Source organism: Mytilus californianus, unplaced genomic scaffold (genome assembly GCF_021869535.1).
Source record: "Mytilus californianus isolate M0D057914Y unplaced genomic scaffold, xbMytCali1.0.p SCAF_8, whole genome shotgun sequence".
Lineage (NCBI taxonomy): Eukaryota > Metazoa > Mollusca > Bivalvia > Mytilida > Mytilidae > Mytilus > Mytilus californianus.
In genome coordinates, this window is record NW_026262734.1 from 14,039,809 (window position 1) to 14,067,784 (window position 27,976).

General features: G+C 32.0%; 1 protein-coding gene and 1 long non-coding RNA gene across 25 annotated transcripts; one reads left to right on the top strand and one right to left on the bottom strand.

Moving 5' to 3' along the window:
* Window positions 1-891: 891 nt before the first annotated feature.
* LOC127711220 (pescadillo homolog) lies at window positions 892-26,680 on the top strand. 23 transcript variants are annotated; one of them, XM_052217197.1, is made up of 18 exons: window positions 892-996; window positions 6,079-6,158; window positions 8,428-8,581; window positions 9,877-9,986; window positions 10,449-10,576; window positions 11,117-11,160; window positions 11,762-11,851; window positions 12,745-12,813; window positions 13,004-13,051; window positions 15,459-15,524; window positions 16,319-16,408; window positions 17,684-17,817; window positions 18,152-18,277; window positions 20,892-21,076; window positions 23,046-23,150; window positions 23,701-23,780; window positions 24,551-24,727; window positions 26,560-26,680. In XM_052217197.1, exons 1-18 carry the CDS (start codon window positions 973-975, stop codon window positions 26,641-26,643), a joined length of 1,794 nt encoding a protein of 597 aa, XP_052073157.1. In that variant the 5' UTR covers window positions 892-972; the 3' UTR covers window positions 26,644-26,680. The 23 variants fall into 23 exon arrangements, with proteins under 23 accessions (XP_052073157.1, XP_052073156.1, XP_052073155.1 ...); XM_052217196.1 differs by lacking the exon at window positions 13,004-13,051 and adding an exon at window positions 13,163-13,210; XM_052217195.1 differs by lacking the exon at window positions 13,004-13,051 and adding an exon at window positions 13,211-13,258.
* Window positions 13,260-13,847, bottom strand: LOC127711230 (uncharacterized). Of its 2 annotated transcripts, none has more exons than XR_007986602.1 (2): window positions 13,808-13,847; window positions 13,260-13,384 (listed from the first exon to the last, which is right to left on the bottom strand). It is a non-coding gene; the product is annotated as an uncharacterized LOC127711230 (long non-coding RNA). The 2 variants fall into 2 exon arrangements; XR_007986603.1 differs by lacking the exon at window positions 13,260-13,384 and adding an exon at window positions 13,545-13,621.
* Window positions 26,681-27,976: the final 1,296 nt, after the last annotated feature.

Consider the following 27,976-nt stretch of genomic DNA (forward strand, 5'->3'; position numbering starts at 1 on the left):
GATGATGACAAGGGAACGTCACCATCTAAAAATGGATAATTAACAATAGGAAATGAAAAATCATCTCTTTTATCATAAATTTTGTTTAGTAAGCTTCCCGTTAAAGATATAGATATCAAGTATATATATAGTTTATATTGGGGAACAATCGATGCTTAGACTTGATCACCATACATTGAAACATGAATAGACCAGTTTACGACCCTAGAAATCTCAATCATACATGTACCATGTTGGCGTTTAGAATTTTGAAATGTGATGTTAGCTTTGTAATAAAATTGAGAATGGAAATGGGGAATGTGTCAAAGAGACAACAACCCGACAATAGAGCAGACAACAGCCGAAGGCCACCAATGGGTCTTTAATGCAGCGAGAAACTCCCGCACCCGGAGGCGTCCTTCAGCTGGCCCCTAAACAAATATGTATACTAGTTCAGTGATAATAGACTTCATACTAAACTCCAAATTATACACAAGAAACTAAAATTAAAAATGTGCATGTTTTCAAGTTTACTTAAGAATATACACAAACCAAATTCAGCTAAAATAATTCATAGTCGTTTATTTTTGCTCTAGATGCAAAAATTGAAAAAAGATGAATGTTTTGTATTAAGGGAACGAAAACCATAACCCAAAGAAGAACATAAGAAAGGTTAACTGATCCAGATCACAAAATATTACACTTAAAGCTAAAAATTGGGGAACACGAACCCCACCAAGAACCGGGTATACGCAGTAACTGATGTGTGAATTTGAAAAGCTCAAAAATTGTTCCTTTTTCATGTTTGTAGCTTGTCAATAGGAACATATAAATCTTCAGATTAACTACCTTAATGTTTTATTGTCTTCCACTTAAGCGGAAATAAATTGTTGGTATTTAGTTACACCCATCTCCATTTACCTCCCTTTTTACCGGAACTTGAAAACAGTGTTGACATCAAACACGTGTTGCAGTGTTTTAGAAGACTAAAACATGGTTGGAGAGAAGAAAAAGAAGGTATGTATGAGCAAAGAGTCGATATTGAGATTTGTTTGTAAAATAAAAACGGCGTACTAGCAGTGTGTGCCTAAAAACAGTGTTGAAGCCGATCACGTTTAATGGCCATGTAAAAAAAACCAACATATTATGATATTATACAATTATAGCCTTGGTATGAGGTCGATACAAGGATATATTGACCTGAAAGAAGTATATGGACTGAGGACGAAGTCCGAGGTCGATATACTTCTTTGGGTCGATATATCCTGTATTGACCTCATACATAGGCTATAATTGTTATATTATTAATTTCCGACCATATTTGTATGAAAATCGTCGTTTGATTTTGTTGGAAATTTATAGATATCATATTGTCTCCTAGACAATAACAACATATTAGTTGTTATTTCATTTATTTTTTATGTTTGTTTTTTAACATCTCATTTATTTGAAGATTTTTTTTCTTCAAATAATCGATCAAAGATATGTTTTAATAAAACTTTTAACAATATCATGAAATTCATTACATGACGTCACAAAGTATATCGGTTTTTAGATATTCTAAAAATAACCGTGCAATATGCTTTTTTGCTATGCAATATGCTTTTTGCTATCCGCCGTTTTCTGTCTACCTTCGAAAATATAGTTTAACATGTGACTATCCCTGAACGAATCAAATTAGTTAAAATATACGAATTAATAATATTAGTTATTATCAACAGTAAACGCTAATACGAGGGCAGGAGTGTTATATATAAAATAATTGCTTACCTAATGAACAGTGGAAAGATTTTTAGATTTTTTAGATTTTATGATAACAACTAAACAAGGATAGTGTTTGAACAGTAAACTCTATTACGAGGGCAGGAGTGTTTATCCTGTTTAATATATAGATACATATATAGTGAAATCTGGACAAGTGGATTGAGTAATAAATAGTTAACTTCTTTACATGGTGATGGATTAGTCCGCATGCTGTATATATGTTACTGTTTCTAATAATAACGTTTATGAACATATACTATAACCAATTTTATGAGTGCCCTGTGTGTAAGGGTTAGGGTGCAAATAAAGAAGTACGCTGTAGAAGCGAAGCTCCTGCTAGAGGAGGAAGATAAAGACTAGGTAACAGGTATTAGTTCTTTATTTTCCAATCAAGGGCCCCTGACGGGACATAATGACAAGAATACACAATACATTCTTTTTCATAACACATAAACATATAAATGAAGATACAATTAAAGTTCACATAAAGTGGATGAGATTATCAGTCTAAGACTAGTCCAAATAATTATGACGTCTTGAAAGGCTATTTTAATTTTTTTCACAGAAAAAAATTAAAATAGCCTTTCAAGACGTCATAATTATTTTGACTAGTCTAAGACGGTCTATCATCATGATCATAGAATATATATAATCATATAAAATATCACAACATAAAACATGTTATTATTTTTTTAAATTTTTTTAAGGTGGTACCCAACACCTTGACTAATATTAATTTGGCTCGTTTAATTTTCCTAAAATTTTGACAAAATGTTTACTTTGACCCTTTGACAAAAATATAAAAATTTCAAATAATTTGAACCAACCACTTTATCAGAAATATTTCACTGGTTATATAGCAGTTTGACAAACACTAATTTTGATCATTGAGAAGCTTAATATTTCCATAACAGTACAACGTGATTAAAACGTTTAGTTGATTTTTACAGAGTTATCTCCCTGTAGTGTTAGGTACCACCTTAATAAGTTAGTTTAGTTCTTTCAGAGTTTTATATATTTGATTTCACTGCCATGCCAGAGTGCCAATACAAATAATATAATAATTTCATCATATAGTTTGCTAACAGAGGTCCACCTTGTCTCTTTTCGAGATAAGAACATTGCATTTTCACAGTTTGAGGAAGGTATTATCCCTATAAATTGGTGTTATATTCTCCAAAACGGGTATCAATGTACTGTTATCATGGTTATAAAAAAATGTAACTTTTAGGTATCATCCTGATAATAACCATAATGTGGATAATACCCATTTTGGCTGGGAACCGTACACTGCTGTAGGTCATCAAATTGTCAAAAAATATCACAAACCAAAACAGTTCTGCAGTAATACCCATTTATGAGGAAATTACAAAACCTTTATCATGTTTATCATGTCTTGTAGATAAACAGCTCTTATAATTGTAATGCATATTCAAGAACCATACCAGTAAATATTTCTTTATTCCAGTTCCCTTTTAAAGTGGGACATTGACAGTTATACAATGTATATAAAGTATACAGTGTATGAACATATATATATATAAGTAATTGTACTGTAGGTGTTGGTCACTTTCAGTTTTTGGAAAGTTTGCTATAGCTTGCTATAGCAATTAACTTTCCTATGGCATCGGCCTCAAACCGGAAGTTGGACAGACTATCTTACTATAGGATGTGTGTTCTACTCCTAGATAATGTAGTACTTGTGTTTGAATACTAATGATAGGAAGATGCTTTTGAAATTTTGAGTTACTTTGAGAAACTAATGTTTATTAAAGAAGTAAAAGCCAGAGTGTATCGAAAGTATCCTCATATCTAGGCCCATAACAAACTCGGCCTATAACATAATCGGCCTCACAAAATTGGACAATAATAACTAAATATATATACACCCTATGGGATTTTATTTTTTTAAATTTTCAAATGACTATAACTGGAAAACAGTAAGTGATAGACACACACGGTCTTTAGTAATGATCACAGGGCAATAAAACAAATAAAATATGGGGTGAGTCCCTGGGGGTCACCCCCACCCCCATCAATTTGAGAATGAGCTTTTATCTTGTAAACGGTCAAGATCCCCACCCCTAAACCGTATATATCCTTGTGTGGGAAAATAAAACAAATCAAATCAAATATTGAGGTCCCCACCCCTAAATCATATATTTTCATGTATGGGACAATAAAATAAATCAAGTGAAATATAGGGCGAGTCCCTGGGGGTCACCCAACCCCCTCCTGTTTGAGAACTTGTTAAAGGTCGAGGTCCTAAACCATATATATTCTTGTATGGGACAATAAAACAAATCAAATGAAATATAGGGAAAGTCCATGGGGGTCACCCCACCCCCTTTCTTTTTGAAAACTTGTAAACAGTCAAGATCCCCACCCCGAAACTATATATATTCTTGTATGGGACAATAAAACAAATCAAATGAACTAAAAGTCAAGTCCCCTGGGGTCACTCCCACCCCCTTCTGTTTGAGAACTTGTAAACAATCGAGATCCCCACCCCTAAACCATATATATTCTTGGATAGGACAATAAAACAAATCAAATGAAATAAAAGTCGAGTCCCCTGGGGTCACTCCCACCCCCTTCTGTTTGAGAACTTGTAAACGGTCCAGATTCCCACCCTAAACCATATCAAATGAAATATAGGGGAGTCCCTGGGGGTTACCCCCAACCCCTCCTGTTTGAGAACTTGTAAACAGTCGAGATCCTAAACCATATATATTCTTGTATGGGACAATAAAACAAATCAAATGAAATATAGGGAAAGTCCAAGGGGGTCACCCCACCCCCTTCTTTTTGAAAACTTTGTAAACAGTCGAGATCCCCACCCGAAACTATATATATTCTTGTATGGGACAATAAAACAAATCAAATGAAATAAAAATCAAGTCCCCTGGGGTCACTCCCACCCCCTCCTGATTGAGAACTTGTAAACAATCGAGATCCCCACCCCTAAACCATATATATTCTTGGATAGGACAATAAAACAAATCAAATGAAATAAAAGTTGAGTCCCCTGGGGTCACTCCCACCCCCTTCTGTTTGAGAACTTGTAAACGGTCCAGATTCCCACCCCTAAACCATATCAAATGAAATATAGGGGAGTCCCTGGGGGTTACCCCCACCCCCTCCTGTTTGAGAACTTGTAAACGGTCGAGATCCTAAACCATATATATTCTTGTATGGAACAATAAAACAAATCAAATGAAATATAGGGAAAGTCCACGGAGGTCACCCCACCCCCCTTCTTTTTGAAAACTTGTAAACGGTCGAGATCCCCATCCCGAAACTATGTACAAATGTATATTCTTGTAAGGGACAATAAAATAAATCAAATGAAATAAAAGTTGAGTCCCCTGGGGTCACTCCTTCTGTTTGAGAACTTGTAAACGGTCCAGATTCCCACCCCTAAACCATATCAAATAAAATAAAGGGTGAGTCCCCTGGGAAGAAGATTTGAATGACATACAGGGTCAATCTCTAGGCGTCACTTATGCATATCACTTTACTAGACCAAACCAATTTGAACTGGACTTTGCCCAATGTCAGGCGACCATGGGAATGACGAATTATGGGAGACTTCATCACAGCATCCTGTAACAATCATTTCTTGTTAACAATGTGTCACTCATCACAGAGGCAAAGATAATATCAAATGAATGGCTGTAAACTAAAAATCTCAGAATGTCATTGCCTCAATGCTGAATTTCACATTTACATGAGATGGGCACAAAAAAAAATTAACAGAGCTTTCTGTATATTTGATTATTTTAAATCTACAGTTTAAGGTTGCAATAGAAATTATCAAAATTTTACATGACAAACATATAAAAAAAAGTGATTTTTAATAATTGCTGATGAGAGAATGGTTTGATAATTGCTGATGAGAGAATGGTTTCGGAAAAAAACATGTGATTAGATACATATTTGAAATAATACACATCTACTGTTCCAAACTTTCCACAGGTGCTATCTAGCACTTTGATTTGCTGTAGACATGATCGATGTCAATATGAAAATCATGAACACAGTTATTTTGATTTGTAGCATTCTGTTTTATTTAATAATTTTAGGTTTTCACCACTATCTTTTATTTTAAGTCTGTTATTTATGATGAGTTTATTTATCTTTCCCCGTTTGGAAACTTCAGTCTTTATATGTACCATCTGACATTTATATACGCATGTTTTAGTATTTATATAGGATTGGAGAAGGGCGTGGTAAGTTTATTTTAAAAACCTATTATAAAGTAATGCAGACACATGGCAGAGTGAGTTGATTTACATGTTATGTTGATGTACATGTATCATCTGATTATTTCAGTATGAAAGTGGTTCAGCAACAGCCTACATTTCAAGGAATCAAGCTATTAAAAAGTTACAACTCAACTTAGCTGATTTTAGGTTTGTACTTACACATTTGGGTTTGTTATTTTCTGTTTTTAATTGTACATGATGAAAATAACACTTACAAATTTGGTGCATCATCATGATCATTAGTGCTTTTCAGGATTTACCTTTAGCATGTGTAGGAATGGTCAAACCCAGGAAATTAGAGCCAAGGATTAAAATACACGAGGAACAATTAGACCAACAGGGATCTAAGAGCTTGAAAAGAAATTTGATTCATTATATAAATTACACATCAACCTAACAACATGAACATCAGAGTAAAACCTGAAACGACAAAAGACATAATTTGTGTTCTAAAGGCTATATCTATGACAGTCACAAATCTTAACCTTTTTGACATGTTGCAGAACGTTTAATGATGATAAAATGAATGCACAAATCATAAAGATTATACACAGATTTAAATGTAAGAAGAAAAATATGAAAAACATCATGAACATTTAAAAGTTTTTACATTCAATTTTTTCCTGTTAGAATTTTGTATACCGGTATATACATCATGTATATGTATATACTATATTGTTGTACAATAACATAAGTGAGAAGAGATGAAATTTGCCTGTATATAATTACCAGGTTTCTATTTTCTTGGAGCCTAGTAGGAAAAGTGCCAATATCTTGACACTTGGTGTTCTTATTTAAAAGTAAATCTAAACTAATATTGGCAAGTTTTCTCTTTTGGAAATATTTGCATTAAAATATTTGCTACACCAGTTAGGGGACTTATTGAAATAAGTGATTTTTAAATCACTTATTTAAGTAGCAAATTGGAAGTTTTGTCACAAATTGTGATTTTGTAGTTTTACCAAAATTTTAAACACATAGGTTTAGATTTGATTTTTTCATTAGTTAAATTGAAAAAAATGAACTTTTTGCTTCTTTTAAGCAGCAAGGTTTATGCCTTTGATGCAATCATTTAGCTGCAAATTCTATTTTAGTTAAAAAAATGCTATAAAAATGGCTTTACATAATGAACTGATACTTTCTTAACAGATTTTTCCCAGCAGTGGGATTATTTTTCCTGTAAAATTCAAGGTTTCATCTTATAGATTATGTAATAAAATTCTACTGTTCGCGATCAAAATTTCACTGTTCGGGGGTGTTGAAATTAGTGGGGGTTATTAAAATAATGATACTTAAAGAAGTGATTTTTTGGAAGGAAATTGAGGTACGATACTTAAACAAGTGATTTTTATGTCATTATCCTAGATTTAGTACAAGGTCATCACCTGACATGACCCGGTCATCCTATGATAACACAGATGTTTGTTCTGATAATTTTAGCAACATAATTAGTCCCTGGATCATTTGTATTCTATATTTAAAGCTACAATAAAATTAAATCACTTAATCTAGTGATTAATTTGTACTACTTAAATAGGTGATTATTAAAGAAAGACAACTCTTACTTCCAACCTTTATGGACATAATGTTACTTGAATCAGTGATTTAGAAAATCACTCATTTAAGTAAGTCCCCTGACTGTACACTGATGTCTTTGTTTACCATGTTGTTTTCTAGGTTTGTTGATTATTTTCGTCTAATATTAAGGGCCTGAAATGTTTCAATGTCTTTCAGGGCTACTGTGGATTTATTTATTTATTGTAGGAAAAGTTGTATAATCTAGCATTTGATTTTGTGGTTTTGACAAAGTTTGCATATAAGCATATATTAAATTTGTACTTTGGTGAACATCTACATTCATGGTTCACTTAACCTATGTATACCCATGAAATCAACGAAATTCAGTATCCCACGAATAATAATGAATCCACAGAACTTTATAAGTTGTGTCCATTGTCCCTGTTGTTGCACTAGTACATGTATGACCTCTAATGCTTTATATAGAACATAAGCATGATAAGGGGTAAAATCAACAAATAAATTCAATTAAAAATTTCAGGAAAAATCCTGTTTGTGACATATTGCTTTCAATCCAAAACTTGAGTACTCCAACCATTGCCATTATTACTTTTTATATAGACACTTGATTACAAATTATGAAAAATTATATGAAAGTCCATACTAGCGATCTCTGAATAAACAACTACATGTGTATGATACTCTTTCAGAACTATGGCTAATGTACCCCAACCACCTTAAACTAGGGGGGTAAAAAAAAAACTTTGTAAAATAAAACTTAAACAATCCTCATTTTGATTACTGTCTTTTGTATTGTATAATTCTGAAGAAAATGAAAGTGAGCATGAGAACCCTACTTGATCCTGTTGATCGAGTAAATAATTTATGTTTATTTCAGACGGTTATGTATACTAAAAGGTATCTACCCACATGAACCTCGACACAAGAAGAGAGTGGGTAAAGGCAGTACAGCACCTAAGACATACTACTTTGCTAAAGATATAAACTATATATCACATGAACCAATCATACACAAGTTCAGAGAATTCAAGGTAAATTTAGATAAACTGTATATCACATGAACCAATCATACACAAGTTCAGAGAATTCAAGGTAAATTTAGATAAACTGTATATCACATGAACCAATCATACACAAGTTCAGAGAATTCAAGGTAAATTTAGATAAACTGTATATCACATGAACCAATCATACACATGTTCAGAGAATTCAAGGTAAATTTAGATAAACTGTATATCACGTGAACCAATCATACACAAGTTCAGAGAATTCACAAGGTAAATTTAGATAAACTGTATATCACAAGAACCAATCAAACACAAGTTCAGAGAATTCAAGGTAAATTTAGATAAACTGTATATCACGTGAACCAATCATACACAAGTTCAGAGAATTCAAGGTAAATTTAGATAAACTGTATATCACATGAACCAATCATACACAAGTTCAGAGAATTCAAGGTAAATTTAGATAAACTGTATATCACATGAACCAATCATACACAAGTTCAGAGAATTCAAGGTAAATTGAGATAAACTGTATCACATGAACCAATCAAACACAAGTTCAGAGAATTCAAGGTAAATTTAGATAAACTTTATATCACATGAACCAATCATACATAAGTTCAGAGAATTCAAGGTAAATCTATCATCGTCAACACTAAAAACCAACTCAATGGTAAACCCTCACTTTGATATGGAATATTGTTTAGAGGAGCAAGTCTTTTACAAATGTAGTGGTTTAAAAAAAATTGAAAGGGTGAATTTGGAATCAGAGATGTGTGTGTACAACATATAATGTTGAAATGCTCAAATTTGGCTTACAATTGTCATATCAGAAAGGTATCAAATGTTGAAAATTCATTTAATTTAAACATATTTCTCAGACATAATATCTGAAATGCATTTTAATTTACATCTATCAAGAATTCTGTCTAGCAGGTACACATAAGTCACACGTAATATGAGATTGGCATAAAAATTGTCCATATATTACTATAGGAATCACAGAATTTAGATATTATTCCTGCGAAAAAAAATCAAGGAAAAAAGAGGGTTCAATATCTAGGTTATCATTTTATACCTTAAAATCCTGTTCATGAAAGTTATTAGTGAAAATGATATACATGATATCTGTCTGAGATAAAAATACTGATCATTTTGTTACTTTTTTTAAAACATAAAAGTGAAAAGCAGATGTTTGGTAATTACTGATGAGACAGCAACCTAACTACACAATACATTCAATAGACATTAAGACATTTTAAGATATAAGCATTAGAGTGATAAGTATTAAAGATTGAAAAAAACTCATTTCTTTTCAGCATTTTGTGAGACGGTTGAAGAAAGCCATTAATAAGAGGAATACAGATGCCGCAAACAGAATCAGAGCTAATAAACCTAAATATAAACTTGATCACATCGTGAAAGAGAGGTAAAAATAGGATAGTGAGGGCTAATAAACCTAAATATAAACTTGATCACATTGTTAAACATGTTAAAGAGGGGTAAAAATAGGATAGAGAGGGTTAATAAACCTAAATATAAACTTGATCACATTGTTAAACATGTTAAAGAGAGGTAAAAATAGGATAGTGAGGGCTAATAAACCTAAATATAAACTTGATCACATCGTTAAAGAGAGGTAAAAATAGGATAGTGAGGGCTAATAAACCTAAATATAAACTTGATCACATCGTTAAAGAAAGGTAAATGTATGATAGAGAGGGCAAATCAATTTTGATTTTAAACTTGATTGCATTGTCAAAGAAAGATAAAAACTGGTCAACCAGAATATGAATGGAAACATTTCTATAACAAAACTTAAATTATATTTAAAATTTTGTTTGTAAAACATTTTCCAGCATATGGTAAATAATTTGATACCATCTTTCAGGTATCCTTCATTTATTGATGCTCTACGAGATGTTGATGACTGCCTATCCATGTGTTTCCTGTTTGCTACATTCCCTAAAACAGCACATACATCATATGACTTCATACTGTTGTCACGGAGATTAACAGGTATACCTAATAGATTGCAACCATACAATTTTTCCTTCTGTTATCACATTCATAAACTGTAGCATTAGTTGTGGTGTATTTAATGAATATTATTTTTTTATTTCAAAGTAAGACATTGTCTACGTCTACATTTATTGCTTATATAATTCAATGTATGATTGATGGATGCTTGGTTAATGTCCAGTGGCAATTGTTTCATGCATATTCAGGACGATTCATTGTTTAATGGATATATCTTAAACTAAACAGTACATACTCAGAATTCTTAAAAATTAATAAACCATTTAACAGATATTGTTAAGGCAACCTATAAAAAGTATATGAATGTAAAAAAGGAATTGAATGTCTGATTTCATATGTGCCTAAAATTAGGTCAGAAAATGAATAAAAACTGATTTTCATGATCTAACTTTTCTTTTATGTCCCTGGTTGTACAGATGATCAGGAAGAATCAAGACTGTTTGAATCAATGCATTGTAAGATTTAGAAAAAATAAATGTGTATTTTATTCTAAGATATCATTATGTATTTTATTTTTAGTGGAGTTCATGCATTATGTGATAGCATCAAGATCATTGAGAAAAGTAAGTCGCACTAATTAACAAAATGATTTAGTTATAGAAGAAAACGAGCCATGGGGTATATATTGGTTTGTTTAACTCAGTTACTTTATACTTTTCCTGAACTTTGATAAGATTTTAAATCAACATATGATTCTCTTGATTTATGAACATGATGAAACTTTTCTTTCTTTTCTCTGATTTCCTCTTGTGATGTCATGAAAAAAAGGTAATTTGATGAATGATAAAAAGAACATGCAGATCATTAGAATTGAAAAACAAATTTGCATTCACATTGTCTAGATATCCATCAGAATAAAAATACTGCTACCAAATCTCGTGCGAAACACTATTTCTCCATGTATACACATATCATTGTACATTGTAGTTAGTATTTCAAGTTTTGATCTTTCAAAACAAGTCAAAAAAAAAATAACTGTGCTAAAGTTATAGTTGAATTGTTAGTTTTTGTAGTTTTAGCAACTTTATTTTTTTAAGCCTTTATAAAAGATATAAGTTGCTGTCTTTGTTTTCAGGTTTCAGATTGAATGTGTTGTTATTTTTTCAGGTTTATTTAAATTTGAAATATGACCAACACAATAGTTGTAATTTTGCCTTTTTGCAGGTATTTATATCTATCAAAGGAATATATTACCAAGCAGAAATAATGGGACAGACAATATCTTGGGTTGTACCACACAAACTGGGATTTGATGTAAGTATCGTATTTAAAATGAGCATCATAAGGATTCATGGAAATACATAACACATGAAAAAGAAATTTCTTGTTTAAGGTCAAGTTACACTATAAAATGGGATATGTCACAGATTTTGGTAAAAAATTTTAAAAACTTTTGTGTAGAAAGCACATTAAATCAGATAAAAACATTCTTAAACTTGTTGTAAGATTATCAAATCAATAGATTTAAAAAAAAATTTGTTGTGATACATAAATTTCCATTTTAATGATGTAAAATTATAATTCCTATTTACCACCATTTAACATCAGACATTCAATGGTCAGCAGACCTTTTTTTCCCGAACAGTCTTCGTTACCAAAACCAAAAAATAACCACCCAACTCAAAACCCAGTTTTTTCTACTGCAATTCCACAAAGATCCAAAATTGGCTTATGCACTCATATTGCTTCTTGAATTATCAGATTGCTTGTTTAACATCCAGTGGCAAATATTTCAAGCATATTCAAGATGAGATTTTTATCATGTTTATATGATGGAATTTAATAAAGAACATTTATTTTCATGCATTCCTCAATTTTACTCAGTTTATTAATCTATTCAAAAAAAGAATGGAAACTTGTTTAATATCAAATTGTCTTTAAGTTGGAATATAAATTTTTACTATGGGACAAAATAATGTTAGATTCGAAATTGTTTACTGTTAAATAACCAGTTTCTTATAAACAAATGCACCTTTTGTTTTTTTCTGTTAAATCCCAATGAAGTTAGAATTTAACTGATTTGGCTTTTATGTTAAATGAATATAAATTTCTCCACTTGCTTCAGATTTTTCCTGGCAGTGCATGTTGTTTTGTTTACCTCATCCGATCATTTAACAAGTTGAAATATTTATGTCTGTATTTTTCAGCACCCAACAGAAGTAGATTATAAGATTATGCAGACTTTTACAGAGTTTTACACCACATTATTAGGATTTGTAAATTACAAGTTATACACAGATTTTAACCTTCACTATCCCCCTAAGGTAAATTACAAGTTATATACAGATTTTAACCTTCACTATCCCCTAAGGTAAATTACAAGTTATATACAGATTTTAACCTTTACTATCCACCTAAGGTAAATTACAAGTTATATACGGATTTTGATCTTCACTATCCCCTAAGGTAAATTACAAGTTATATACAGATTTTAACCTTCACTATCCCCCTAAGGTAAATTACAATAAAATTGAGAATGGAAATGGGGAATGTTAGATAACCTTCGCTATTTCCCTAAGGTAAATTACAAGTTATATACAGATTTTAATTCACTATCCCCCTAAGGTAAATTACAAGTTATATACAGATTTTAACCTTCACTATCCCCCTAAGGTAAATTACAAGTTATATACAGATTTTAACCTTCACTATCCCCCTAAGGTAAATTACAAGTTATATACAGATTTTAACCTTCACTATCCCCCTAAGGTAAATTACAAGTTATATACAGATTTTAACCTTCACTATCCCCCTAAGGTAAATTACAAGTTATATACAGATTTTAACCTTCACTATCCCCTAAGGTAAATTACAAGTTGTATACATATTTTAACCTTCACTATCCCCTAAGGTAAGTTACAAGTTATGTACATATTTTAACCTTCACTATCCCCCTAAGGTTAATTACAAGTTATATACAGTTTTAACCTTCACTATCCCCCTAAGGTAAATTACAAGTTATATACAGATTTTAACCTTCACTATCCCCCTAAGGTAAATTACAAGTTATATACAGATTTTAACCTTCACTATCCCCTAAGGTAAATTACAAGTTGTATACATATTTTAACCTTCACTATCCCCTAAGGTAAGTTACAAGTTATATACATATTTTAACCTTCACTATCCCCCTAAGGTAAATTACAAGTTATATAGATTTTAATTCGCTATTTCCCTAAGGTAAATTACAAGTTATACACAGATTTTAACCTTCACTATCCCCCTAAGGTAAATTACAAGTTATATACAGATTTTAATTCGCTATTTCCCTAAGGTAAATTACAAGTTATACACAGATTTTAACCTTCACTATCCACCTAAGGTAAATTACAAGTTTTACACAGATTTTAACCTTCACTATCCTTCTAAGGTAAATTACAAGTTTTACACAGATTTTAACCTTCACTATCCTTCTAAGGTAAATTACAAGTTATACACAGATTTTAACCTTCACTATCCCCTAAGGTAAATTACAAGTTATATACAGATTTTAATCTTCACTACCCCCTAAAGTAAATTATAAGTTATATACAGATTTTAACCTTTACTATCCTAAGGTAAGACAGGAGAGTGATATTCTCCTTAAAAATTACAGTATAAAGTTCTTGTATAAAGTTTAATTTTAGTTAACTGTTGTCTAATTCAAGACTTCTGTACCTTTTGTTAAAAAACATCAGCAACTAGAGCTGGAACTTTTTATGCCCCTGCCGTAGTGGAGGGGGCATTAAGTTTTACCCTTGTACGTCTGTACATACGTACGTACGTCCCAAAATTGGTTTCTGTTCTCTAACTCTAGTTTGCCTCAACCAAATGTTTTGAAATTTATACACAATGATTATTACCACAAAATACAGATCAAGTTTGAATTTTGGTGGCGTCACTTTTACCTTTCTGGAGTTATGCCCCTTTACAAATGGAAAAATTGCTGAATTTTTCGTTTCCGTTCTCTAACTTTAGTTTGCCTCAACCAAATGTTATGAAACTTATAGACAATTCTTATTACCACAAAACACAAATCAAATTTGAATTTTGGTAGCGTCACTTTTACCATTCTAGAGTTATGCCCCTTTACAAATGGAAAAATTGCTGAATTTTTTAGTATCTGTTCTCTAACTATAGTTTGCCTCAACCAAATGTTATGAAACTTATGCACAATGATAATTGCCACAAAACACAGAACAAAAATTTTGGTGACGTCATTTTTACAATTCTAGAGTTATGCCCCTTTACAAATGGAAAAATTCAGCATTTCCGTTCTCTAACTTAAGTTTGCTTCAATCAAATGTTATGAAACTTATAAACAATGCTTATTACCACAAAACTCAGATCAAGTACAAAGTTGGGTAGTGTCACTTTTACTGTTCTTGAGTTATGTTCCTTTATAACATTATATGCAAGCAGGGACATCATCTGTGTCCCATTGACACATTCCCCATTTATTTAAGTTATTGCCCTTGTACCTTCGATAGATAAAATATGTGCAACACGTGGGACATTGGAACTCTGTTCTTTTATTTCATTCTTATTTTACCCTCTTTATTTTAACCTTGTTTTAACATGTTCTATGTGACAATTCCCGAGAAGAGTCCTGCACAGTAAAGGAAAAAGAATTTCCATATATCAAAAGTAATTTTCATTGTACATGTATATATATTGACTTTAATCATGGTAATTAATATATTAACATCTTATTGCATTGTGAAAAGTGACTTATCTACCATGTCAAGTAGAAAGATAACAGAGAAACTGACGAATGCCATTGGCTTTAACTTTAAACATATTGTAAATGGTTAATTTACTACAATAACATAAAGTATGTTCTCTTTTGGAATATAATTATCATGATTATATATTTGAACAGTTAGAGTTAGAAGACCAAGACAGTAAAACAAAAATGAATGCTGAATTCAGAGAACAACATGAAGAGGTAACACTCATATGTATAAAACAAAGTATGGGGTATACTGTAAATTCAGAAATTATTGCCTGCATTTTTTATTGCGATTTTTTTAAGAAAGGACAAAATGTGAGATTAATTTTTGCAATTTCAGGAAAATCTGCATACAGATATACGTTTCAGATACCAGAATGCGAGTTCTTATTATTGCAATACTCATCCTGTCGCATTTGTCACATAAATAAAAACCTCACAATAATTTCTGAATTTACAGTACATCAATAAGACAGTCCCCCAACAGCACAAAAAACTAAGATATCTAAAGGTCAACATAAGATTTTCAGTAAGGAAGGAAACCCGACTTGTAATACATAACTTAACCAAAGGAGGAAATGTGATAAAAGGAATAGATGCAAGTTAAATTTCTGTTATTATTACTATCAAAATTTACTTAAATAATGATAATTCTGTCTAGAAATAATTTCAAATCTATTGATTATATAGGCATATAAAATATTCTATTATATAAAAGTTAGTTTTTAAATCTCTTTTTAAACAACTCAAAATGTCATGACTTGGCAAATTCTGAATCAATAAGTCTTTCTTTTCATAGATTAACAGATCAGAATCAGCCTGATTTGACTTGCAGCTTCTCATTAGTCAACAAGATATTTCTTTCAGAAACTAGTAAAACATTGATCTTGAAGACATCCAACATGAATTTTTCTCATGATCAGTAAAGCAGGGGAGACATTTCAACTCATGGCCTCTTTGTTTATAGAGATTACCATTTTCTTTTCAGTAATTATGATTTTGTCTTTCAGAGATTAGCAGCTCTAAGTCAGTCATTACAGACACTTCATGCAGGAAGTGAAGAAGAGGAAATAGAAATGGATGAGTTCCCTTCAGAAAATGTATGTTTGTTTTTAGACTAAGTGTCCTAGTGATGTCGAAATTGATTAATATACATAAGAGTACAAACGAAACAACCTTCCAGTTCTCCCATTTTTATACGACAGCAAAAATTTTGCGGTCGTATATTGGTATGACGTTGGCGACGTCGTCGTCGTCATCCAAAGGCACATTAGTTTTCGCACTATAACTTTAGTTTAAGTGAATGAATCTCTTTGAAATTTTACCATAAGGTTCAATACCACAAAAGGAAGGTTGGGATTGATTTTGGGGGTTATGGTACCAACAGTTAAGGAATTAGGGGCCAAAAAGGGGCCAAAAATAAGCATTTTTGTAACTTCCAGACTATAACTTGTGTGTAAGTGTATATATCTCTCTGACATTGTACCACAAGGTTCCATATCACAAAGGGAAGGCTGGAATTGATTTTGGGGGTAATTGCCTCAAAATTTTAGGAATTAGGGGCAAAAAAGTGGCAAAAAACAAGCATTATTCTAGTTTCATGACAATAACTTGTGTATAAGTGTATGGATCCTTATGAAATTGTACTACAAGGTTCCATATCACAAAGGGAAAGCTGGGTTTGAGTTTGGGGGTAATTGCCCTAAACGTTTTAGGAATTTGGGGCCAAAAAGGGGCCAAAAAACAAGCATTTTTCTAGTTTCCAGACAATAACTTGTATCTCTATGAAATTGTACTGCAAAGTACCATACAACAAAGGGAAGGCTGGGATTGAGTTTGGGGGTGATGAATCATAAGTGGGTTCAAAAAATTTGGGGGAGGGATTTTTTTTTCCTTTTTTTTTTCTTTAAAATTTTCCATTTTAAATTGTTTATTCTGATTTATATATAAAAGCAAATAATAATGATATGGTTTGAATAGGTAAATTAAAAATTTTTAAGTTCTTCGTTCGACCACATTCATTCTGTGTTGGAAACCTATGCTGTGTCAAATATTTAATCACAATCCAAATTCAGTGCTGTATCAAGCTTGAATCTTGTGTCCATACTTGCCCCAACTGTTCAGGGTTCGACCTCTGCGGTCGTATCAAGCTGCGCCCCAGCGGAGCATTTTATTACCATTTATAGCTATATTTTTTAAATACTTCTATTAAACAAATATGAACCAAGTTTATGGGTTGGATTAAATTTATTTTGTTAATATGTATTGTCCCACATGTACAATGATGAAGGTAATTTAATCTATTATCATGTTTACTAGAAAGATGAATAATCTGATGTACTAGTAAAACTGAGTTTGATTTTTTTCTTTTCTAGACAGATGATCCAGACCGGATAGAACAAGTCAAAGTAGAGGCAGAAAAATTGAAAAAATTACAAAATTTATTCAAAGGATTAAAGTTCTACTTTAGTAGGGAAGTTCCTAGAGAAACATTAGTATTTTTGATAAGGTAAATGTTTTTTTTTTACATGTTACACAGTTTCGGTATGCAACATGACATTGAAAAAAGGCAATGGAAGGGCTTTTGTAATTGATAACAATCAAACCAAGCAACACACAAAAATAACTCAGTTAGTTTTGCATTTAATTCATGCTAGCAAAATAAACACTAGCAGATACCTACAAATATACCCTGTGGGATATCAATTGTTTGTTTAGTTAACATTATTTCATTATTAGGCTTTATTTGTCCATGCTAGTTGTGTTGTAAGTACAATTTACATGTATACTGTATATTTGGTTTTAGATATTAGAATTAAATATATAATAAAATGTGATAACAGGTCATTTGGAGGTGAAGTATCATGGTGTCACACAGTTTGTGTCGGGGCTACATATAGTGAAGATGATGAAACCATTACACATCAGATTGTTGATAGAACAGAAATGCCCAATCAGTACCTGTCAAGGTAAGAAATCAATTACAAACAGAAATGCCCAATCAGTACCTGTCAAGGTAAGAGACCAATTACAAACAGAAATGCCCAATCAGTACCTGTCAAGGTAACAAATCAATCACAAACAGAAATGCCCAATCAGTACCTGTCTAGGTAAGAAATCAATTACAAATGGAAATGCCCAATCAGTACCTGTCTAGGTAAGAGACCAATTACAAACAGAAATGCCCAATCAGTACCTGTCTAGGTAAGAAACCAATTACAAACAGAAATGCTCAATCAGTACCTGTCTAGGTAAGAAACCAATTACAAACAGAAATGCCCAATCAGTACCTGTCTAGGTAAGAAACCAATTACAAACAGAAATGCTCAATCAGTACCTGTCTAGGTAAGAAATCAATTACAAACAAAAACGCCCAATCAGTACCTGTCAAGGTAAGAAACCAATTACAAACAGAAATGCCCAATCAGTACCTGTCTATGTAAGAAATCAATTACAAACAGAAACGCCCAATCAGTACCTGTCTAGGAAAGAAACCAATTACAAACAGAAATGTCCAATCAGTACCTGTCTAGGTAAGAAACCAATTACAAACAGAAATGCAAAATCATTACCTGTCAAGGTAAGAAACCAATTACAAACAGAAATGCCCAATCAGTACCTGTCAAGGTAAGAAACCAATTACAAACATAAATGCCCAATCAGTACCTGTCAAGGTAAGAAACCAATTACAAACAGAAATGCCCAATCAGTACCTGTCTAGGTAAGAATCAATTACAAATAGAAATGCTCAATCAGTACCTGTCAAGGTAAGAAACCAATTACAAACAGAAATGCCCAATCAGTACCTGTCAAGGTAAGAAATCAATTACAAACAGAAATGCCCAATCAGTACCTGTCAAGGTAAGAAATCAATTACAAACAGAAATGCTCAATCAGTACCTGTCAAGGTAAGAAACCAATTACAAACAGAAATGCCCAATCAGTACCTGTCAAGGTAAGAAACCAATTACAAACAGAAATGCCCAATCAGTACCTGTCTAGGTAAGAATCAATTACAAACAGAAATGCTCAATCAATACCTGTCAAGGTAAGAAACCAATTACAAACAGAAATGCCCAATCAGTACCTGTCAAGGTAAGAAATCAATTACAAACAGAAATGCTCAATCAGTACCTGTCAAGGTAAGAAACCAATTACAAACAGAAATGCCCAATCAGTACCTGTCAAGGTAAGAAACCAATTACAAACAGAAATGCCCAATCAGTACCTGTCTAGGTAAGAATCAATTACAAACAGAAATGCTCAATCAATACCTGTCAAGGTAAGAAACCAATTACAAACAGAAATGCCCTATCAGTACCTGTCAAGGTAAGAAACCAATTACAAACAGAAATGCCCAATCAGTACCTGTCAAGGTAAGAAATCAATTACAAACAGAAATGCCCAATCAGTACCTGTCAAGGTAAGAAATCAATTACAAACAGAAATGCCCAATCAATACCTGTCAAGATAAGAAATCAATTACAAACAGAAATGCCCAATCAGTACCTGTCTAGATAAGAATCAATTACAGACAGAAATGCCCAATCAATACCTGTCAAGGTAAGAAATCAATTACAAACAGAAAGGCCCAGTCAGTACCTGTCAAGGTAAGAAATCAATTACAAACAGAAATGCCCAATCAGTACCTGTCAAGGTAAGAAATCAATTACAAACAGAAATGCCCAATCAGTACCTGTCAAGGTAAGAAATCAATTACAAACAGAAATGCCCAATCAGTACCTGTCTAGGTAAGAAACAAATGACAAACCAAACTGTACGTATATTTATATTTGAAAGCAGATCTATACCTTTCAAGATAATAAAACAATTATGCACCAAACTGTTGATTGAAAGAAAAATATCATCCATCAAGATACGAATCAGATTGCTGATCCAGAAATATTGAATTAGAATGTATCCACATGATCAAGGTTTATGGCAGTTTAGAATATAGCTCTTCCAAGTAATAAATAACAAATTATACCCCCACTCTAGGAGTGGTGGCATGAAAGTATGAGCTTTATTGCACTCACCTTGTTCCATCCATTCACTTGTTCATTTGTCAAAACAAATATGTTGACACACTTTTCTCAGGTACTTTTGATTCGAATGACATCATATTTGGTCAGCAGCTTGACAGTGATGGGTTGTAATTTGTCAGCACTTTTACCATCTGTTAGACACCTACTTTCTGTTTTTTCATTCTTTGAGTTATGAGTGGGGCTATACTTAGCTCTACAATCCTTTCAACTTTTGTGAGAAAAAAAATTAAAATACAAACTTGTTAGTATTGTCTTTGTAAGAACAAGTGTTTGCTATTTGTGGGATATATAGTTAAAAGGGAAAAAAAAAAGAAAATGTCAGAATCTTCTCAAGCTACTAAAATGTGTCTTCATTGGTTTCCTAAAGAATTATATACATTTATTCTGACAGGTTTTTCAAATCCTATTAAGTGGTGAGCTAAATGTAGATTATGAAATTTATCCATGGAAGTTGATTTATATAAAATATGGCATCTTCTTCAAGAGTAATTTGAAAAAAATATTTAAACTGTTGAATAAATATGAAATTCTTCTGCAGGTACTATATTCAGCCACAGTGGGTGTTTGACTGTATAAATTCCAGACAACTACTTCCTGTTGAGGACTATTTTATTGGAGCTGTGTTACCACCACATCTGTCGCCATTTGTTCAGGAAGAAGAAGGGGATTATGTACCTCCAGAAAGGAGATCTCAACTGACTGGACAGGCAGCTATAGATTCTGGTAATACATTTATCAAGTGTTGTAAAAAACCTTTAATTGACACAGTGAATCTTATGGTCCTGTATTGTTTAGTCTCCGTAAATAAGTCAAGATTTATCTGCTGTCAAATTTTCAGACCAATTGGACCACCCATTGTAGGGTTACTGTCTGAAATAGTTTATTTTTATGAAATATTACTGTTTTTGGTTATTATCTTAAATATTATAATAGATAGAAAGAAAGTGTAAATGGCATAAAGTTTCAGCTAAGTAGGATTTACAAAAACATCAAATGATCAAAATACTCAATTGACTCGTTAAGGAGTTATTTCCCTTGGAATGTTTATTTTTTACATTTTTTCATGCAAGTCTACTACTTTTTCAAAAATCTTCAGTTCTGAAACTACTGGGCCAAATACTTCCAAACTTTAACTGATGGTTCCTTAGGGTATCTAGTTTATAAATTGTATTCAAAGTTTTGATCCATCAACAAACATGGCCGCCATGGCTAAAATTAAAACATAGGGGACATAAGCAGTTTTTGGCTTATATCTCAGAAACTACAGCAGCTAGAGCAAAAGTGAAAGGGAGTTAAAGTGATAAATGGGTCATGATCTATCTATTATGAAATTTTCAGACAATAAATGTTCAGCTAAGTAAGATCTACAAATAAGTCAACATAATCAAAATAGTCAAGTCACACCTTAAGGAGTTATTGCCCTTTAAACGTTTTTTATTTTACATTTTTTGTGAAAGTCTAATTACTTTTTCAAAAATCTTCTTCTCTGAAACTACTTGGCCAAATACTTAAAAATTTAAATTGAATGCTCCGTAGGGTGTCTAGTTTATAGATTGTATTCGGGGATTTGATCCATTAAAAATCATGGAGGCAGTTTCTAAAAATAGAACCGAGGGGTCAAATGAAGATTTTGACTTTCATCTCAAAAACTAAAGCAGTAAGAGCAAAACTGACATAGGTGAAAGTGTTAAACAGGTTTAGATCTACCTGTCAAGTAATCTTCAGACCAATAGGATAACTTATTGTTGGGTTACTGTCCAGAAATAGTTAATTTTTAGGAATTATTTTGTTTTTGGTTATGTTTTATCTTTGATATTATAGAAAGTGAGAAAGTGTAAATGACAAAATTGTTCAGCAAAGTAAGATCTACAAATAAGTCAAATGCCTAAAACTGAAATTACAGGTGAGCGATATTAGGCTCTCACGAGCCTCATGTTTATAGGTGTGAATCAAATGACTTAAATTTTATTATAATTTATAAGCCAGAAACATATGGATTTTTTTTAAGTAGGACTACATAAGAAGTTTATCTTTTCCTTTTTTCCAGGGACCAAGTTAACCTCAAACTTTACCTTTTATTTTTTTGGAGCTCATAACTCTTTTTTCTATTATTACAAATAACATGAATATGAGAGGGGTTGAATACTCAACAAAGCCAAAGCCCTATCTTCCCCTTTAACATGTTTAATAAGGATTTGGAGCAGCCCCTACTCCACAATCTTTCTCCTTTTGATAAGGAGGAGCAAAATACACTCAAAACCTTCTTTACTACTTTAAAAAAGGCCAAATACCAGACAAAGTCCTACCTTTATTTTTATTTACCAAATACTTCTCAAAACATACCTGCAATTATTTTTGCATGAAGAAAGACACCCATAACTTTCTCCTTTCTTTTTTAAAAGATATTTTGCATGATGAGCATCTGTAACTGTTATATGAATCTTCTTCCAGTATGGGGGTACCTCAAGTGATGAGTAATCCTCAATCATAAATAAAAATTTATATATCCTCACGTTAAAGTTGAATAATTTTCGCCTTCTGCAGTTGACTACAAGCTTTCTACTATCAGTTTTTTAGACTTATGATTGAAAATTATACGTAATACTAAAGTTATATAGGTAGATCAAACATGTTCATCTAAATCATGACAAAATGGGATGTATAGGTGTTGACAATTATCTGCTTTTTTGAGGTGTAGAAGTTGTGTCAGATGAAGAAGATAGTGATGATGAACAGGAAGAAGACCAGGATGAAAAAGAAAATGAAAGCGATGAAGAGGAAGCAGATGAAAGTGAAGGTTATTATTTGCACTAATTTAATAATGCAATACTTAAGAAACAGAATGAAATTTTATAACAGCATTAAAATAGATCTGGTTTTGTTGGGTCTTGGATTTTATTTTATTATCTTTTTTTCACATAGGTATCAGTTGATAACAATCTTTTAATGTTGATACTGTTGATTCAGAATTTTTTGCATTTATTATTACCATTGTTGAATAATGGACAACAATGTGACATTAATTATTACGAGGTCAGTGAATGTTGCAATCAAAAAATGCTTTACAAATCAAAATGTGTAATTTTAGTTTTGCAATAATTATATCTAGTCACAACTTCCGCAATAATAAAAATATCCCCAAAATTTCTGAATTTATAGTATTTAGTCATTTTGTATTTTTTTGTTTTTTTTATCTTTTATCTTGCCTCAAGTCTTTTATATTTTTGTGTTTTATTCTGTTTATAATCATGTTGAAACAATATTATAGTATAAAAATTTAAATATGCTGTTCAATGAATAAATGTTGAATCATTTTGTAATTATTTTTTTTTCTAATTTTCAAAAAGCAGAAGAACAACCAACAAAGAAAGGAAAGAAAAGAAAGCTTGATACTTCTGGAAGTGAAAAGAAAGAAATACCAACAAAGGTAAGATAAGTGACAGTAAATAGCATGTAATTCTTATTGGCAGTCTATAAAACTGACTTTAAGCAACGGTTGATGAAAATTTTGTGAACAAAGAATTGTCAAAGACATTGGTGTTTTCAAATTCTTATTATCGACTTCCTTTTTATGATGGAATTCTTGAGGAATTAAACATCAGTTCTGACAGTAAAAGTAATAATTTGCTTTGTTCTCTAGGAATTCAACATCTGTATTTTGTCAGTAAATGCAATGATTTGTTCAAGCTATAATTTGTTTTTATTGTTTTGGGATTAAACACTCGTTCTATGTCAATCAAAGCTATAATTTGTTTTATTCTTTAGGGATTAAACACTCGTTCTATGTCAGTAAAAGCTATAATTTGTTTTATTCTTTAGGGATTAAACACTCGTTCTATGCCAGCCAAAGCTATAATTTGTTTTATTCTACAGGGAGTAAACACTCGTTCTATGTCAGTCAAAGCTATAATTTTTTTTATTCTTCAAAGATTAAATACTCGTTCTATGTCAATCAAAGCTATAATTTATTTTATTCTTCAGGGAGTAAACACTCGTTCTATGTCAATCAAAGCTATAATTTGTTTTATTCTTCAGAGATTAAATACTTGTTCTATGTCAATCAAAGCTATAATTTATTTTTTTCTTCAGGGATTAAATACTCGTTCTATGTCAATCAAAGCTATAATTTGTTTTATTCTTCTGGGATTAAACACTCGTTCTGTGTCTGTAAAAGCTATAATTTGTTTTATTCTGTAGGGATTAAACACTCGTTCTATGTCAGTAAAAGCAGGAGAATTGGAGGTAGACAATGTTGATTTAAGATTACAGAGACAAACTAAAGAAGAAAAACGACTAGCAGAAATGATGATCCCTAAAAAGAAGAAAAGGTTATATGACAAGATGATGTATTCTAAAAAGAAGAAAACACAGGAGGTAAGTTAGGGAATTTTTTTTCAAACTGAAGATTAGGTTTGGTAATCTGTAACCAGATCTACATGATATATACAATACTGTTGATTCGTATTTACTCATGGGATACCTACTGTTGATTGATTATTACTCGTAGGATACCTACTGTTGATTGATTATTACTCGCTGGATACCTACTGTTGATTGATTATTGCTCGTGGGATACTACCCGTGGGATACCTACTGTTGATTGATTATTGCCCGTGGGATACCTACTGTTGATTGATTATTACTCGTGGGATATCTACTGTTGATTGATTATTACTCGTGGGATACCTACTGTTGATTGATTATTACTCGTGGGATACTACCCATGGGATACCTACTGTTGATTGATTATTGCTCGAGGGATACTACCCGTGGGATACCTACTGTTGATTCATTATTGCCCGTGGGATACCTACTGTTGATTGATTATTACTCGTGGGATACTACCCATGGGATACCTACTGTTGATTGATTATTGCTCGTGGGATACTACCCGTGGGATACCTACTGTTGATTCATTATTGCCCGTGGGATACCTACTGTTGATTGATTATTACTCGTGGGATACCTACTGTTGATTGATTATTACTCGTGGGATACCTACTGTTGATTGATTATTACTCGTGGGATACCTACTGTTGATTGATTATTACTCGTGGGATACTACCCATGGGATACCTACTGTTGATTGATTATTGCCCGTGGGATACCTACTGTTGATTCATTATTACTCGTGGGATACCAACTGTTGATTCATTATTACTTGTGGGATACCTACTGTTGATTCATTATTGCTCGTGGGATACCTACTGTTGATTCATTATTACTCGTGGGATACCTACTGTTGATTGATTATTACTAGTGGGATACTACCCATGGGATACCTACTGTTGATTGATTATTGCTCGTGGGATACCTACTGTTGACTGATTATTACTCGTGGGATACCTACTGTTGATTGATTATTACTCGTGGGATACCTACTGTTGATTGAATATCTTGTGGGATACCTATTTTTGTAGATTTATTGGGTAAAGGTAAACTTGGAATATAAATGTTCAGCAAAGTACAATATTTTTATAGACATATGCAAACTGTGGCATAATCACAAATTTAAATATTCATGAAAATACAATTTTGTCTCAATCCACCAAAGTTGGTACCCACATAATGAATAAAGTCACAGGTTTTGTTTTTTGGTGTCAGAGCCTTTGACCACACTTTACATGAGAATTGCAAATATCAATAGTTTACTCTTGAAATATGAACAAAGTGAACAAAAAAAGGCAGAAGAAAGGAACAAATATAATCATATGTCAAAGAAAATCCACATAAAACAAACAACAATGTACAAAACACTACACAGAAAACTAAAGATTGTGCAAAAAAATCCCTATAAAATGATAAAAAAAACATTGTGTGATCTCAGGTGCTCAGGAATGTAAGCAGATCCTGCTTCACTGTCAGGTTGCTCAGGGCAAGTAAACGTTCACAATCTGTGATGTCACAATTGAAGAAAAGAAAACCAGATTGTGGCTACCAAAATACATGAAATAAGACCATATGAATGGTCATTTGTGACAGATGTTCCATATTATGATTGGGAACAGGTTATTACAGGTGATTGATTCAATTTTTGGGCTGAGCATCTTTTGAAATTATGTTTGTTTAAGATTGAATAATATGCCATCAATATAAATGTCTGATAATATTTACTCACGTTTGTTGAAAAATGGAAAACATTATCCTCTTTCATAGAAACTTATCATGCCTACATGTTATGCTAAAAATACTTTCATTTTTTGCAGGCTAAGGTATTAGAAGAAAAGAGGAAATCTATTGAACTGTCAAAAAAGTCAGAGAGAAAGAGAAAGAGAAAATCTACATCCTAAAAAATATTGTCTAATTTAATAAAACATGTTAAGAGGACTTCACACTGGTTGATTAATACTAATATGAAATAAAGAGATGTGGTATGATTGCCAATGAGACAACTATCTACAAGAGACCAAATAACGTAGATGTTAGCAACTACCTATCACGGTACCACATACCAAGCTATGGAAGTCTCTGACATGACAAAAAGGAAAACAATTGTAAGGAGAAGACAGATGACCTGATTTATGAACAAAACAACAAATGAAAAACAAGAATGATATACAGCAACAAATGTCAACTTCTTAATTACGGCTCCTGACTTAGGACAGGCACATACAGAAGTGGCAGGGTTAAACATATTCCTTTTAAATTTTTGAAAAATAGATAATAGTTGTTTTTGACCTGGACTATAACATTGATATTTCATTTGTGTAATGGGCTTTATCAAATCTTATCCTAGCTATACATTTTGTCCATAAATCTGAGGAGCTTATCATTTGCAACATCAATGTACGAAAAATCTGGTAATAGATTTATTCAGTTTTATTTTTGTGGTTTTCATGATTAAAACTATATTTTTCCTGTATTTGGCATTACCAAGAGGAAGAAGACTAGATTTTTATTGTTTGTTATTATGTTGGGCTATTACTCCACTGTCCCATGTCAGACGGAGTATAGGACGAACATAAACATGTTTAACATCGCCACATTCTGTATGTACCTGTACCAAGTGAGGAGTCTATTATTCAGTACTTGTCTTTTGTTGCTGTATATCATACTTGTATTTTGTTTATTGTTTTGTACATTAATCAGGTCCTCACATTTCTTGTTTAAATTGATTTACATCTTGATGTCGGGGCCATTTATAGCTTGCTGTGTGGTATAGTTTTTGCATTATGCACCAGGCAACGATGCTGCCATTTTGATGCAATAGTGCTAGATTTGAGCCCAAACTTTGATGAAAATAAATATTTGATTTATGGAAGAAAACATTAGCCACCTGCATTAGCTAACATAATATTTTCTGAAATGATTGTATAACATGCATCTCTTTAAATTTTCTTTAATATTTTTTTTTGTCCAATGGTGGTACCAATGTTTCCAATAAGAAAAAAGACATCGAAAATAGACCTAAAAAACAAAAGATCCAGCATCAATTGCAAACATCCTTTAAGTGTGAATGAAGGCTGAAAGCATACCTAATGATATTCTAATATATTACATAATTTAATGCTAAACTTCTGCCTGGATGAATGCTGATGTGTTGACAAATTAGATTCTATAATTTTGACTATTTTACTTGTAGTGTACATCTCAGATGACCAGTGTGAGCTATTGCCACACTTG